This window comes from Convolutriloba macropyga, chromosome 2, assembly GCF_964194025.1.
Source record: "Convolutriloba macropyga chromosome 2, txConMacr16.3, whole genome shotgun sequence".
In the NCBI taxonomy this organism is placed as follows: domain Eukaryota; kingdom Metazoa; phylum Xenacoelomorpha; order Acoela; family Convolutidae; genus Convolutriloba; species Convolutriloba macropyga.
The window spans coordinates 60710078-60728144 of NC_134469.1; the positions used below are offsets into that span (position 1 = coordinate 60710078).

Below are 18067 nucleotides of genomic sequence, written 5' to 3' on the forward strand. Positions count from 1 at the left end.
ATGTATGGCGTGTCCGTGCATGTGTCTCTATAGAATCGACGGTGGGAACACATGTGTAGTAGTAATAGTAGATAAAGTTTTAGAGTATTTGCTCAGGGGTTTTCACCCGTGTTTCAAATTCAGTTTATATGGTTCAGTTTTATTTTGTTCAGGGATTGCAATGTCCACATCTGCAGAGTATTCTCCATGTGCATTTAATGTTTTCGGTGAAGGGTTTTTCGAAGAACTTGTAGTAAATCCTCAGCTACGATTGCTTGTTTAGGTATTGCCCGTAGTCTTTGTATACTCTAATAACTAGGTTGTAGAGAGACTTAGTTCTATGGAAAAAGTTGTCGGTTTTTTGTGAGCGACTTTTCGGAATTTCGAATTCGCCTCTTGTATCTTGTCGAGTGGCTTCAGGGAGCTTTTCTTGTAGATCTAAGGTAGTGTCATACTCTCCCCTCGTGATTGCCAAGAGATAGTAGGTCGTATAGTTCAGCATAAAAACACAGGGGTAGAAGTTTAAGGTTGATCAATCTATCTCTGTAGCTTTCATTTGAGCAGAGGAAGCTTTCATTTTGTCGCCCGCTTTTGCACGTTTTCAAGTTCTAACATGTGTGTCTGAACTAAGTTGGAGGGTGCCAAATTGATTGACATGTATTGGCGAGTGTTTATGATTGGGCGGAAAATATTATAAAGCTGGTAAGTTCTCAACCAATCAGATGGGTTGAAAAGCTAGTATTTTGGCACTTCTGTTTGTTGAAACGACAACTGCTCAAGGACACGTGCACGAGATGGCATTACCGGCACACATGTACGTGTGTATATGAAGGTGTACATATCGGCGATGCGACTGCTCATCGTGTCAACCAACAAAAGTGTCAAATTATAGACGCTTTAAACCAATCGGATTGTTTGAAAACTTACCAGTTTTATAATATTATTCACTCATTTAGCTGAAAATTAACATTGCCTTGTCTGTTGAAAGAAAATTTAATGCCTTGCGAGTCACGACCATGTCTCGATGATCTGTGTGACCTGATATGAATCTGTCACAACCGATCGTGGGATTAACACGAACAAAAATACATTGGTATTTTTGGCGTGGCGTGTTTTCTATGAAAAGTTTACCTTAGCCTGCAAATCGTCACTTAAAACATGGTAGCCGATTAGCTTATTTCTCAACGCATAGCCAATGAGAAACAAGAGCTTTATATTTCTCATATCTGATTCGCTAGTCCGAAAACGATAACTTATATTTCGTCTGCCATTTTCACCATGTCTTTTGAGAATGCATAGGATTGCGTGCATGTGTGATATCACGCGTGTACATTTATGTGCATCAGTGATTACTTTGAAAATAAGCAACTGTGCGTGTGCAAGATTACACGAACGAGATAGCAATCTCACGAGCAAAAAAACACGCATGCAAACCCATATACACAGATTACGAATGCACACACGCACTCTCTCTCTCTCTCTCTCTCACACACAGACACGCACACACACACACACGCACACGCACACACACACACACACACACACACGCACACACACACACACACACACACACACACACACACACACACACACACACAACATTGTAACTTGATAATTTCATAACAGGTACGCCATTTTGAGTCTAGGTCTGCTATAATCTCGGGGAAAATATCTCGTTTGGAAAACTGCTGTGCTTTGCAGAGGAAACGGCAATTCGCTTTGCAACTAAATCGAAATTACTTGAATAATCTACAAATCGCCTATTAGCATTCTGTTCAAAGTTTTTATCGGACGAAATGGCTGAACATCGATAGATAAGGAAAATAAATGAAATAAAAAAATAGAACAATTGTTTTTTCCGTTAGTGTCATCGAAATCTCCCTCACGTCCTGAAGTAGCAGAACCCTGCTAAGCGTTTATATTTAGTGTAGTTCTATTTCACCAACCCACGCCAGTGAATATATTTTGCGGCAATAAAGTAACTATTGGGCGCATTACTGAATGAAGTCAATTTTTTATTCTAATCAGCACACACACATGCAAACACTTCAGATCACGCGCACACGCACACACACACCATAGCGTAACTTTGTAATTTCATAATATGTATGCCATTTTGAGTCTTGGTCTACTATAATCTCGGGAAAACATCTCATTTGGAAAAACTGCTGTGCTTTGCAGAGGAAACGGCAATTCGCTTTGCAACTGTTCAGTAGACTAGTACAGATAACTTTAACGTGGGGCGAGAACGAAATTTAAAATAAATGACCCACAAATGTTTTTTCGATAGCTTTTGAAGACAAACAGTAGTAAATTGATTAAAAATTTAGACAATCTTACCAAAACAACCTCCAATACTACTTTTTCCCAATTCGAAACAATTAAGAAGAAGAAGAAGAAGAAGAAGAAGAAGAAGATTTATTTATCCATCTCATACGTATTAACAATACACTAGTAAAATCAACAATATTTACAGATGGAAGGGACAAACAACGAGTCACTGTGAACTTCTTTTCAGTTTGCCCAGGCGATAGATCAAGAATTCAAGAAGTAAATTTTACACAGCGTAAATAGTACAGACGGAAAATTATTAATTAACAACAAATATTACTAAATTAGCAGCAACCTGGTATAATGCTAGAATCATTGAATCAAGCTCAGCAGCAATTTTAACACCTTTACATTGTTAGTATCAAAATGGTAAGTAACGAAAGGATAAACTTAATGATTAGAGTAGATTGACTTCCTTGATCTTTTAAAACCATTTGAGTCATAAGTTAAAATGCGCAACATGACCCCCAGCATAACGACATCGTCAGCATTCCTAAAACGTCTAGCAAATGCATCGTCAGCATTCTTAAAACCTTTACATGCTTAGTATCCAAAGGTTAAAAGAGGAAGGGATAAACCAAAAGATTGGTGTAATTTACCTTACTAAATCTATTATAAACAAAAAAAAATTGAATTAAAATTTAAAACGGGCAGCACAATACCCAGATAAAAGCTCTTGAAACCACGTCACAGCAGGGGAACTAGTCTTTCGCGCCAATAAAAACAAAACATTTGGCGCTTTGGGTGAATTTGGGACCAGAAGTAGAAACCACTGTGCCGGGAAGACATCTCTATGAGCTGCTTTGGGCCCCAGGCAGTGATCAACTACTTCGTGTCCCAAAAAAGCGATCAATACTTAAGTAATTAACTGGTCCGATGCCTGTTGATCTCCGAGAAGAGCTCCTGCTAAGTCACACTACAAACTAAATACGAATTTAGATAGTTCATTGTTACAGACGAGGCACGAATTTTTGAGGTGATGACAGAAGTCTGTTACTTTCTGGACAGAATTTAGATCAAGATCAGATGGAATTATGCCTATTGTTTTTAACTTATTGTACAATTTAGAGGCCCGTAATTTTATTGAGAAGCGCTCAAGTTTGTTTCGACACTTTGGTTGAGCTATTAGATTTGATTTTGACAATCTCGTTGTGACTTTTGAATAGTTATAGGAAAACATGTCCTTACAAAAAGATTCACTGTGAAGTCCATTCAAAGCTCTTAAAACAAATTTTAGTAACTCATAAAGGTGCAATTCGTAAACTGAAAGAATTGAGTTATTGACGAAAATATCTTCACATGTATCGCTTTTCCTTCTGAAGTAGATGAACTTCAAGATCTTTTTTTGCAAAGTGAAGATAGGTAGCAGTGATGTATAACTGCAACATGCATAAACAAGGACACCGTATTGAATAACGGGATTGATGCACGTTTTGTAGTAATCAATTAATTGAGCCCTAGGAACAAAATGTCTCAGTTTCGACACAAGACCGGACTGTTTGCTTAATTTTTCTCTTACGGATTGTATATGACTAAGGAAGGATAATTTCGAGTCAATGGTAACACCTAGATATTTACATACTGGTTTATTTTCAATGAAAGCAGAGTTTAGAGAGAATCTTTGCTCCGAATCGCTTGTCTTTTTATTAGTTCGTATATTCATTTGAATTGTTTTTGATACATTCATTACTAATTTATTGGAATTTAGCCAATCGTTAACTTTTTTAATATCTTCCTCGATATCCACGCAGTGTAGTCCAATTGCAGAAAGGTTTGTATCATCTGCAAAAAGTATAGCTTCTAAGTGTCTGCAAACTAGAGGCATGTCGTTTACATATATAATAAACAGTAGAGGACCTAATATTGAGCCTTGTGGAACACCGCAAACAATTTCTTCCCATCCAGATGACACATTATTTAACTTTACTCGCTGTATTCGGCCTTTTAAATAAGATTCGAACCAATTAAGAGAGTTACCTCTTATTCCATAGTTTTCCAATTTACGGATGAGTAGGTTATGATCAATCGTGTCAAAAGCCTTACTAAGATCAAGAAAAAAAGTTCTTACTTCGTTTGTGGTTCTGTTGAATCTTACCTTCTCAGTGAACTCAACTAGAGCATCAACCGTGCTGTGTTTAGTCCGAAATCCGAATTGCTTACAGTATAGTAACGAAAATTTTTCTAGGTAGGAATAAACGCGCTTGTAAACAACTTTTTCATAAATTTTGCTCCACACATTTAGTAATGATATTGGTCGGTAGTTATTTTCGTCAAGTTTAGACCCGCTTTTATGCATTGGTATAACTTTTCCTTTTTTCAGTTCTATCGGAAACTCACCTTTGTTCATCGACAAATTTATTAGAAAAATCAGATACCTAGCTGTCACAGGTGCCGAGACTTTGACTAGGACATTACTTATATCGTCATCACCGCTTGAGAACTTATTTTCCAGATTATTGATTATTTCAGAAACTTCACGCTCTTTTGCTTGAAAGAGGAACATAGATTGTTGCGCTTTGGGGACCAGACATACAAAATCTCCATTGAGATGTTTACTTATCTCAGAACCAATATTGGCAAAGAATTTATTAAAGACCGCAGCATTATCCCGCAATGAAGGATTTTCAACGTTATTCCTGCATGACTCGAGTATTGGTATTTTTTTGCTTTCATTTTTTTTACCAGTGAGCTCATTTAGCATATTGTATATTTGTCGTTTATCCCTTTTAAAAGGTGTGAACTTATTCTTGTAGTACATGGCTTTTGTTAGTCTAAAATTCTTTTCAAATTGCAATCTCGCGTCTTTGAATTTTTCTTTAGCACTAAAGTTTGACTTATCTTTCATCCAGTCTTCATGTGCTTTGTTCCTTTTCGTCCGTAAATTTTTAAGTTTATTATTGAACCAATTGGGCAGGTTTTTGTATTTATTTGTTGATTGTGTCAATGGCGCGTAAACATTTACAACCGACAAGAAAACCTTATTGAAGACATCAAAAGCTATCGACGCATCAGGGGCTAAAACTATATCCGTTTCTACCTTGGATAATTCCGTTTTCAAGTCAACCTGAAAAATCTCCCTCAGATTTTTATTTTTCAGAAATCTCGTATCTCTAAAACTGACAAGGTCTGCAGTTTTTTCACCATAAATTTTCCATTTTAAAATAATCGGGTAGTGGTCAGAAAAATTTTGCAGCTCCAGTACATCCCAATTTGGTTGTTTGACATTATGATAAATGAAATGATCAAGACAGGTGGATGAGTCTCCCACAACACGTGTTGGTCTTTCTGGAGCTAGTTCGAATCCGTTTGCGGTTATTAGATTTTTGTAATCTCTGGTCAACTGGTTATTTTCCAGCGTATTTATGTTTATGTCACCACATATAACCGTTGGACATGCAGAGTAGCACTGTGTTTCAAGGAACTTTTCGAGTTTAGATAAAAAGTCTTTCTTATTAGCTCTAGGTTTATTATAAATAACAATCAGATTAACTTTTCTGTTATGTATTCTAATTTCAGCAAAAATGGACTCTTCGAATGGACTTTCACAAACTTTGACTAAATTACAAGAGTTTCTTAGTTGAATCATGACACCTCCACCTTTAACCGCATTTCTATTTTTAACCGCTATCTGGGTGTAACCATTTATCGAGTAACTATTTATGTTGTCATCATTTGACAACCAGGTTTCACTTAGACACAGGATATGAGGCTGAGCATCCAAACTAAAAACAAGTGATTCTAGTTCCGCATAGTGTTTCCTAATGGATCTCACGTTCAAATGAAGAATTGTTGCATCAAACTGCTCATCCACATCTACTAAATTTACAGTTTGTTTATTTAGTTTGTCATAGTCAGAACCCAACATCGATCCGAAAGGGCTGATTCATTTGACTTTGGTTATTGGCTTGCCGTCCCGAAAAAGGCGTTCTTTTGAAACAACGCATTACATCTTCAAGGTTGTAACTGAGATCTACACCCCCTTCGTATAATCCGTTTATTTTATATACAAGGCCATCTGGTTTCCATTCGTAAAAAATTGCACCCTCTCTGGTCCAAGTTGCGTTGATTCGAATATCACTTCGCATCAAATTGACAAAAACCAATCGTTCTCTGCTAATATCTTCGTAGATTTTGGCACTCAGGTTGGATGGAATGATCTTCTTCTTTTTGAGCATAGCAATTTTAGTTGACCTACGAATAAATTTAACAATGACGGGCTTGATATGACCTTTCGATGGCAGTCTATGTGCTATTGAAATATCTGCTTCCTCCAACTTGACTCCAATTTCAGATGCTAAGTTGACCACCGCTTTGCTGGTCTCCTCGTATGTTTCCTTCCCTGCGGATTGCTCTGGAAGCCCGAGTATCTTAATGTTGTCTCGTCGGTTATACGTTTGGAGGAACTCTGTCTCAGATAGTGCTTTTAGTTCTATTTTCCGTCGCTCGAAGTTGCTGTGATCTTCTAGCTCTGCTCTGAGGGTTTTGAACTTATCTTCGACAATAGCATTGATGGTTTCACTTAATTCTTTTTTCAATTTTTGGACAATGGTCGGTATCAGGTCTTCTAATGCTTTCTGGATGCCAGCTTCTATTGAACTATTTACACGGTTTTCATTCGACAGTTCTTCGGGACTCAGGGACACACGGCAGCGTTTGTTGTTTCCTTTAATAAGAGGTGTCTGGCCTCTAAATTTTAGTTGGGGGAACTCAGTATTATCACATTCTTCTGTAATGGTAAAACACTCCTCTGAATTGTCAACTGTCTCATTATTTTCTTGCATTTTTGACTGCGTGAAGGACTATTGATATGAAGATGCGCAGATAATGGCTACAGTGCTACAGTATATAAAGATTAATGACAAAATGCTATAAAGTAATATGAAATAAATTAAAGTGGAATCCTCTTTGCAAACAAACTCCCAGATCGCTCCAAGTAAAGAAAAACTCAAAAGCTACCGGGAAGACTGCTTACAAAAAGGTAAAGGAAAAAGCACCTTGAATGCACAAACAATATACAACACTTGCAACTGCCACTTTATTTACAGATCATCTGCCTTTTCTGATTGGTCCCGCGGTTGCTGAGCCAGTTTTCGTAACTTCTGTTTCTGTTTGATGCTCTCTGACTTTCTTTTTCTGGCCTTAGATCGCTTCTTCAGAGTTAGTTTCCTAAGGTTACTCTCGTGTGCCAAGATGATATTTACAAAATTGATTTCAATATTTACGTCAGGGTGGACTTTTTGAATTTCTTGGACAAACCACGGAGATTTCTGTTTTCTCCTTGACAAAAGATGTTTCTGAACTGAAATAACAAGAGAAACCCTGTGTTCACAGAGCTTATCGAATAATTGGGGCGTGCCGAAACGTCTATTGTATAGTATGGCTTTAATGTTTTGTCGGAAAATCTTTAATGTTGCTATCAGCTCATCAGTGCTCTGTGGGGTGTTGTTGTTGGTTCTGTGTGGGGTGATTGAGTTACTCAAGATATCGTGCCAAATAATCAGATCTGTTCTTCCATTTAGGCTTCCATGACTCAGAAGATGTTGCAGGTTTTTCAATTTAGAAATGCAATTGTTGAAGCTCAATCCGGGTCGCGCGAATATGTTTCCTTCTAAAGATTTCCTCTGCCAACTCGGTAAAAAATTGATGGCTTTATACAAACAGCTCGCTCCAACAATGAGAACCATAAAGACTTTAGATGTTTATTTTCATGCCTCGCTGGCTCATCTCTGAAACTATTTAATAAGTTTATCACAACAATTAGGCTCTAACAACACAAAGAAACTTTTAAAAACGCTATGGATAATTTTTACAGTAATAATTGACGTGATAGATCTTAAAAACTTTGCATATCATTCTACTTCTTTTTAATGCTTCCTTCATTTATTTTGTCAAAACAAAAAAATGAACACCGCCGTATGCGAAAACCAGAAAACTTTAGAACCTAGTCTTTGAATAACTTTAACAGAAGCATTTCAGATTGATAAACCTTAATTCAGTTTTTAAAAACTGATTTGGAATAGTTGAGTTCAAGTCAGTAAACGTCAATTCGCTTTGAAACAGGTCGATAGATTAGAAGTACAGAAAACTTGAACGGGTTGCCAGGAAGCAGTTTGAAATAAAAGATCTTAGTTGTTTTTTCGATGAATTTTAAAGAAAAACAGATGTCAATAAACTAAAAAAAGCAGAAAATCATACAAAAACAACTCATCCAATACTCAGTCGTGCCAATCCGAAAAAGATATGCGCTTGGATTGCTGTTGAGATACGCTAAATCAAAATCATCTGAATAATCGACATATTACTTGTTCGCAATCTGTTGCAAAACAGACTTGGCAAAATTTTTGTCAGACAAAATGGTTGATCATCGATAATTAAGGAAAAACTCAGCTGGCAGATTGCCAAAAATTAGCCGCAATAGCTTTGTAGATCTGCAGTCTAAAAGATTTAAAAAGACAGACTAAAAAACTAGTCTTTTCGTTAAGATAGATTTTGAAATTTTGATTGAGAATCAGTATAACTTATTGCTTCTTCTATTAGCTGCTCTTAAATAACCTTCAATTAAAGTGATATACACTCACTTCACATTATCTCGTTGAAAAAAGTAAAGAAAAAGTCAATTCCAGAGTCAGGAATACATTTTTGAGAGTGAGGTAAGTCACGTGTGACCAAAAAGTTAATCACACGATTGAACAAAACTCGCTCCCCTAAGAGTGAGAAATGACGTCGCGCACGCAATTCAGTTGAAATTGCATGAAAGAATGAACAAAAGGCAGATTTGAAGTGATTGTGACGTCATATAGTCTGAACAAAAATCGTGACGAAATAAAAAAAACATAGCCAGAAGAATTCCGGAAGCAACTCGAAGCATCATAACTTCACAAACGAACTGTAATTGGAGCTGAAGCCATTACCTTTTGTATTAAACCATTAAAAAATTAACTCCCAGGTCTGAAGTAAAAGTTTGTGAAAATTAAACTACTGTCATCAAGAGAAACAAAATGCAGCAAAAACTTATGTTATTGAAATCGTTTGGTAACGTTAAAAAAGTCCAAATTATTTATGGTCAAAGCACTGATAGCATAAAAAAACTGACAGGGCTCTCAATTCTCCTCAAATAATTCATGATTCTAGCCTCAAAAAATCACGAAAGCAAACGGAATATAAAAATCTTAGAAACTAAGTTAAACTTTTTTAAAAGGAATGCTCAAATTTAAGAACTAGAAAACAACTACAGTAAAAACTCTAATCACTGCAATCAGGACACAAACAACACATACTTCTTCCTTTATGTATATATTCCAGAGCACATGATTTCATACTGACTCAGAAATTAAATTAATCATAGAAGACATAAGCAACAGAATAATATTCAAAGGCAAAAAATCGTTTAATAACAATACCAAGTCCTGAAGAAAATTGCAATAAACAGCAACAAGTGGTGATATTGGTAAAAAATTTTCTAGGAAACTCTCAGTACTGCCTTATGTTGAATGAAATCAATTGCAAACCAAAGAAATGACAAAAATTTAAGAAAAAGCTGAAATCATTCAATTTTTTAACAACTGAAAAAATCAAAAAAACGAATATAAATGTAGGTGCCAGGACGAAAGTAGAATGATAAAAACTAAAATCTGAAGAATATGAACAAAATTTTAAGAACACAGTAACAAAAGACATTCTTGTCTTTGAAAGTTAATAAGCAAATTAAAAATCAAGAAAAACGAATACATTTCATTGTTCAGCATTCAAGACACAGAAGAGACAACGAGTCATCGGACACAAAGATCCTTCCAACTGAACAGAACCAAAATGAGCAGAACATACGAAACATTCAAACATTTTGCAACGAAATGATCAATAAAATGTTGAGACTGCTTTTATGAAAAAAAATTTTAACTGTTTTTTCAAATACTTAACGCTAAAAAAGATTGAACTTTGATTAAAACGAAACCAAAGTCCCTCATGTTGCACAAGAGGACTATTAGTAATCAAAACCAAAATAAAACATATTGGAAAAAATTTACCAAAATCGGATTAGCATGTGTTCAATTTTATTTAAAAAAATACATCGAGGGAGAAAGAAGCGTTGAGTACACGAGTACACTATGTTAACCAATTTTTGACAAAAAAGACGGCTGAAAGATCCAAAAAGGAGCAAATACCAGAAAAAGCCAAAAATCAAGAAATATGTGCCAATTTTGAACTTCGAACGCATTTTCAGGCTCTGCAAACACTGTGGTATCAATTTCCGAGGTTTAAAACTCAATATAGCATCAAGTAAAAATTATTTCTACAAAAACCAAATTACAAGCAAAAAACTTGGCTACTTGGACGAAAAAATGGCTAAAAACGGTTATCTATATGTGCCATTCAGTCAAAAACTACTTTTCAAAGTAAAAAAGTCATTCAATAAACGCAGCGCATGATCAAAAAACTTCTCTCGCTCAGAAAAAATTTGTTCACACGGCAATTTTACTTACTGTCGCTTTTAGGTCAAAACATCGACTGAACGAATAGTACTTCCGGTAAAAAAAACCTTAAGAAAACCAATACTTCTCTTCGAGTCGTAAAAAACCAAGAGAAGGCCAATAATAGCTTCAGCTATCGCTGCTATAAATAATAGCTTCAGCTATCGCGGCTATAAATGAAATAAAAAATTGAATATTTTTTTCCGTTAGTGTCATCTGAATGTCCCTCACGTCCTGAAGTAGCAATCCTGCTAGGCGTTTATATTTAGCGTAGTTATATTTCATGAAACCACGATAGAGAATGATTTTTATGACAATAAAGTAACTATTGGGCGCATTAGTGAATGAAGTCATTTATACGGCATTATAAGCACATATCTCATACAAAACTTAGACTAATGGGTGAACCAATTTACGTCACTGGCACCGACTTGAAAGTGTAAACAATTAAAGGGTAAATCAATGATCTAATTTCTCACAGGTATCTTCAGTGCAGAGGCATTTTGAAAATACAGTTAATAGTGACATAATAATTGCCAGAAGTATAGCTTGCATTTGAAAAATCCACGAGTACATTAATCATTTTTTAAATCGATTTAAGCACAAGATAATTTGAAGCAAGTATCTTCAAACTTAAGAGCTTTTGGAATAGTTTTGATACAATTGAAAAAACCAGCAGGTTGTGTGTGGCGTTCCGCTTTGATTTTAGAAGGTTCGTTCAAAAATGTGCTTGATTTTGTAGATGGTTTCTTTCATAATTTTTTTCAACTATTTTAAGCGTTATTCAAATATTTTGCGCATGTAATTTCATATATTTGTGTGTGAAAGTTTTCCACGGATTCCTACTTCTGCTGTGAACTCTTTGCTCACCTGGTTTTATTACAGTAGTCCGATCCAAATGATGTCTACTTTTGGGATAGAAAGATGAGGCCTTGTTAACGGTTTCGCCCATCTCGGGAGTGGGCACACGACCGAGCTCAAGTGTGTTGCGTAACCCAAACCTCTGGGACGGACTCTTCTCATGAGAGCTACGAGAACTACTTGGAATTAAGTCCTTCTCTTCTTTAGGTTTCGGCACAGTTTTCACGACGCTGCTTGTAGGGAGGGGAGGCTTCCGCGTAACGGCAAGTGGTTCCTGCCTAAAATGGATCAACTCACTGAGGTCAGCTATCTTCAAACTCTGAAACTTGAATCGGAGCCATTTTACTAATACGCACCACACGAGAAAAACACAAAGGTAGCTGGCTGATTGCTAGAAAATGGCTGTGATTGATTTGCATACGTGTTCTAATGCTACCAATAAAAAAAGCTAAATAAAGAGGAAACATATCAGTTTAGGAATGGTTTTGTGGATTTAACTCCATAGAAATGTCCAATAGTGAATTGCTTCTAGAAACTGCACTCAAATAACCTTCGAAAAAGTGAAACACCCTGAGATAACACTAGCACCTATAACTTAATTTCAAAAAATGAACCAAAAACTGACAATCAAAAAAATTTCACCAGAAATTAAAAAATAGACAATAATGCCAAAATTCTCTTTGGAAACCATTTTCAGAAAATCTGAACAACACCACTGGAATCACCTCCCAAATTTGACCTGATTTCAAAACGTGTGAACAAATCGTAATAAGAACATTTTCCAAACCGACAAATTTCCAAAAACAACTCAAAATAGGCAAGCACCCATAACAATTAACGCTTCGGACTGAAAATAAAACATAGATGTCTGTATGTGAGAGAAATTCTTCGCACAAATTTTGGGAAAAAAAGGCACGACTTCCGCAATTCAGAAACTAGAAATTCTAAAATCAGAAATAATCACAACAACAACAAAAGACAGAATGAAAGCTGCAACTTATTAACAAGAAAAATAATTATTTACATCTTTGATTATTTATTTTAGAGGATAAAATCTTTTTCATAGGCAAAAAAAATCAGCAACTAATGTCATTTATGAACAAAGACCATTGCAATAGTAAATTTGAAGAAAATATAAAATAGGAAAACTCTAAATTCCACTTTTCACAGATTTTCAATAATTTACTGTAATTAGACTTGAAAAATTAATTAAAAGAAAATCCATCTGCGCCAAAAACAGCAGAAAAAAATGCTCGCTACTAAATCTCGTTTGCCCACCAAACCCATCTTTCAAAAACAAACTAAAAGCGTCTTAACACCAAAATTGTATAAAACATGTAATTCGCAAAACATTCGCAAATAGACCATATCGCTCAAACCTGATAGAAAAATGCTGTACCATTATCACAGTATAAAAGAAACATTTTATCACAACGCTGACTCTCTTTCGAGAAAAACACATACAAAACGCCTGCCCAATCTAAAGCGAGCAGAACCCTTTCAGCAAGCGGAACCCTTTCAGAACCCTCTCTGCCAATAAATCTATATCGAGCAGAAGAACTATTTCATTCAGAAAAGTTCTCCAATGGTGACATAAAATTCCAACAAGATTCAAACACTCTTCAAAAAAATTATCCACTAACAAAGAGGCTTACATGCTATAGAGAAGCTCAGATGCAGTTTTGATCAAATTCAATATTCTATTCATCAATTCAAATGAACCAACTATTTCACAATGTTCCAACTGTTTCAACACAACTACTCGATGTAATTGAACAAACAACCGTTCTATTTTTTTCAGTAAGTTACTACGTTAAAAATTAACCAATAACAATCTAGTACATTTCATATCCCTCATATCAATCATATCTTCAAGGATACATTACAATAATTTATCCATGACAGCTATTAAAACATTGGCAGATATAAATTTAATAAATATTTTACATTAACGCTGGCATCAAATAAAAATGTACGAAAAATGAAGCTAAAATATCCCAAAAAAACTGATTAGAAGTTAAAATCAAATACCTTGAGCCAAAATTTGCTATCTCAACTATCAATGGCTTCCCGTAGCGTATAGATTTGAACAGCTGCAAATGAAATCGATCTGAATGATAAAATTAATATGATAAAAAATCCAAGTTGCCTCACTCATTTCACTCAAGAAATCATCGACGTTGTAGTAATTTCCGTTTTAATCTTTCATCGGCAATTTACAGTTATCTCTCAAATGGCGTTAATTTTGAGGTAAATGAGCCATTTAGAGTGTGAGGGGGTACATCTTTTATTTTAAAAAACTGATTTCGCTGCTTTATTTAAAAAAACTGAAAATCTCTGCTAACGAGTGCAACAAATGATATCTTGTAAAACTCTCAAAATTGATCTCCCGAGCTTTCTGACGTGAAATAATGAAAATTAACAGCATGGCAAAACAAATTCAACATGACGCAATATAGTAACATGACGAAACAAAACCGGAAACTAGACAACCGCAATATAGCAGTGCTCAAATAAAAACTTTACAGACATAAAAAACTCTTGCCTTTTCAAAGATGTGTCATCTTCCAGGTCAAAGACTTGAACTTTTTCAGGCTCTTGTATGATATGGTCTTGTTTTCCCGCTCCATAATCCTCATACTCTTCCTCCAGGACTACTGGTTCGGTCTCTTCTGGCTCCTTATCAACAGTGTACGTTTTCGCAGGTATGATGCCACTTCTAGATGGATCGAAGTCCCAAAACTGAAGCTTGCTAGGGAGTCCTGCTGGGCGATCAGACACACTGTAGGCTCTAAAATTTGAACATTCAGATAAAATCATGGTCGCATTCTAGTTATGAATAAAAATACATTTTAATTGCCAACTTGCGATTTCAGAACACTCACGGATGGCTCCGTTATAGCACTGTGATTAATTAATTCCGGTGAAAAGGAGAATGGCCTAAAGTGACACTTATCCAATAAAGACAGAAACCAGAACTTGGACGCTTGTGAAAAAAGTCACCAGTAATTATTACATCTAACTTTAGACTTTTCAATTTGGTTTACAAGGGAGGCATATTTATTTTCCAACAATGTCTATATAAGTTAACAATGGATTGCAACTCAACGCCCCTTACTCAGGGCCGGGAACTTAGCCAACCTTTCAAATAGTGTCCCGCTTTTCTCCCCTTTTTTGCTTTCCAACCTCCCATCATTTCACAACTTTAAAATGCGTGCTGTCTTTTGAGAACGATTTTTAAACAGGCGCGTCCACCTCCTGTTTTTTTAAGTTTGAACAATTTTTACAATAGATTATCTAATTAATTTATACGTATACAAAAACTATTCTTCTGTTCTTTTCTCAAATTACTTGAAACTGCGCAGTACCATAACCAGTGACTTTTGAACAATTAGATGGTTCAATTGCCTACCATAATTGAACTTCTCGCTGAAACATGTTATATAGCTTTAATGCAGTCTTGCAGAAACGTGCAGCTTTTTATTCTCGCATTTATGTATGCAAATTAGATCGAAAACATACCAGTAATAAAAATTTTAATACGCAAGTAAATAATTTACTACAAATGGCAAATTGAATACAGCTTGCATGTTTCAATAAATGGCGTGCACATATCTATCTATTTACGAGCAGAAGCATGCTAATTATTAATGAGATATCGATTTTATTATTCATCGCTACATAACGAACAAAATTAACCTTTTAGAAGAGATCTATAGTATAGTTCATTAGTTATATGAGATCTTCAAAAAGAACACTAATTTGTAAGCAGAAAATTGCCTGAAATAATATAAGATCATCTTTTTCAATGGGCATCAGCAAACACTGCCTTGAATCAGTTAAAATTTCCTGAATTAGTTAAAGAGTGTTAGCAGAGTGAGTTTTGCTGATATCATCGATATCATTATGATGAATAAAACTGTTTTGGAGAATCTCCAAATGTGCTGGAGATGTATCTATTAGTAGTTGCAACGTTTTTCTGTAGAAACAGCATTACGAAACCACTTATCTCAAGGAGCTGAGAGACATTTCAATGAAAATTTTGGATACAAAAAATGTAAAACTGTTGAATGCGCTTTTGAATGGTTGAAGTAGCTTAATAAAATTTAATTGTTCTTGGTTACAACTAACCTACCGCAATTTTTCATCTTAGAGTACGAGAACTGTAGGAACATTGAGAAACAAAATGCATACGTTTTATTTTTCGGAGCAACACCCACTCTCTTTCCACCTCTTGCCTTGGCCAAATCCAGGGCACTAGCTAAACCCCTTCCATCTTCAGCTCTGAGGTCTGAGTTTGGACTACCGGGATCGTCCCATCTGTCCGCATTCCTAGCCACCAGCTGACCAAGATGGTCCCTGGATATGTGGGTTCCAAGGTGTCTGGCGCCGTAGTATGCTGCTTTCTGGCGCAAGTCACCGACTTCATTGGTAAAACTTGTTGAGCCAGCCACGGCAGCCTTTTCTTCATCTAAGGATCTCTGTAAAAACAACAGTCGAAAGCATGAAATTTTCTTGGCGTATAGGGAAATTTCCACATAAGGAGTGAACATGACTAAGAATGATTGATATATTGACAGCTCTGTGAGGCGGTTTCTTTGAGGAGGAACTCTAACTTGACCATAGCTTCAAAAAAACCAGGCCGAAACCTGACCAATCTTTATCACAAAAAAGCGACTATAATGACTAATCAAGTATTGGTAGATTATGAATTTATTAAATTAGAACTCATTGATATTCAACGTAGTTTTGATATCTCCTGACGAGAACTAAAAGGAGCAGATCAAGTAATACCAGGGTTGAATGCTTAGACTGATTTGAAGAGATAAAGAAAAAATATTATATTGCTCAAGACAATTTAAATAGCCACAAGTTTATGTGGCATCTGATGTAAATACATTTAAGCTCACTATGTGAGCTTGCAAACATCTCCTTGAGTGTTTTTTTAAACTGTTTAATTCGCGTTTCCTTCGCTGTACTTCGACAAACTCGCAAGGAGCAAACATAAAAAGAGAAATTACACTATGGCTTGTAGATAGCTCACCGATATGGTTTGGGTCTTCGTGTATTGGTCGTCTCTTGAAGCATCTTTGAAGCTTGCAGAATACTCCGACCTGTGCTTTCTGCAAAAGCAAAATTTAACAATGAGAATGATTAACAGTTCCAAATATTAGAGAACAATTCTATCAGCAAAACATAAGAACATAGCCAGCAGATTGCCAGATAATAGCCACGAAATAGAAAGACGATTCCTATAATACCAAAAACAGCCAATGTGACCAAAAACAAGAAGGGATACTAGGAAAAGTGAAATTCTGATTTTAAATTTACTTATTTTTAAATCAAATTCGAAACACTCATGATCATTCAGGTAATAGATCCTTAAAGAAATTGAATAAGTCCCGTCGAATCATTCTCAACAGAATTACATAGCCACCCTTTTTTTCATCTTAAGCTATGCATTACGAAAGACACTACACATCACCTCTTTTTCTTACCCACAGCGAAAATGGCGAATACTTTTGAATTGAAGAGAATTGAACATCAGGACAGGAAGATCTCTCTTATCCAAACTCACAAAGCCAGAAATGCCAGCAGGACATTATCTTCTATCGAAACAAATCATTCAAAACATTGGTAAAGATAGCATAAATGCTTTTAGTGCGAAATGGCTGTTGAAAAATTAACTAATAGATCTAGTAGAGTTTTGGCAAATAGATAATGAAAACCGAAGGAAATTCAGTCATACTTACAGTCTAAGACCACAATCTAGACTATTTTACAAAACGCGACAAAAGTCTCCTTCAATCTATGATTCCTCCGCATGTCTTAAACCATCGAATATTGATACTGCTACAAAAAAGACTACCTCTTCTTCAGCTCTACATAATTACATCATAACAGGCAAATATCAAACAAGCACAGTAGCAGATCCATTTGGCAATATTTACCATTCTTAAGTCTGTGATCTTTTGGATAAAAAACTATTGAACTAGAATAATAACTATTCAGTCACTAACATTTGACAAAACTACCATTCTTATGGATGTAATATTGAAAAAAGATAGAAAGAAAGAACAACTTTCCTAAATATTCAGATGTAAAAATTGTATTAAAAAATATTAAAAGTTTTAACAAATATTGAAAAGCCAGAATCAAGAAAACGTTCAAACGAGTAACGAATCTCTGCTAAACAGTTTTGGTGATCAGATGATAAGGCCTATGGAAATTTCAAATCAACTCAATTACTGATTTTCAACTGAAGAAGATTTTATTTACCTGCAACCATACAGCAACAAATTTTCTATAAATGCGCCGAAAAAGAAGAATGTTGTTATTTCCGGTGTATAGTCACCAAGTAAACCAATATGTTCAGAGAACCATTAAATAAAAGCAAACCACTGCGTTCCACAAAAACCTGCATTGGA

At 35.5% G+C, this 18067-nt stretch overlaps 1 protein-coding gene across 2 annotated transcripts in view; it reads right to left on the reverse strand.

The window, feature by feature from the left end:
• LOC142334571 (uncharacterized) overlaps positions 1–18067 on the reverse strand; it is a 59771-nt gene that overhangs the window by 20220 nt on the left and 21484 nt on the right. For both annotated transcript variants that reach the window (XM_075382703.1, XM_075382702.1), the window contains exons 8-11: positions 16684–16762; positions 15834–16120; positions 14185–14430; positions 11649–11917 (exon numbers count right to left, since the gene is read on the reverse strand). In XM_075382703.1, coding sequence (XP_075238818.1) covers positions 11649–11917; positions 14185–14430; positions 15834–16120; positions 16684–16762 — 881 coding nt within the window. The remainder of the gene's footprint in view (positions 1–11648; positions 11918–14184; positions 14431–15833; positions 16121–16683; positions 16763–18067) is intronic.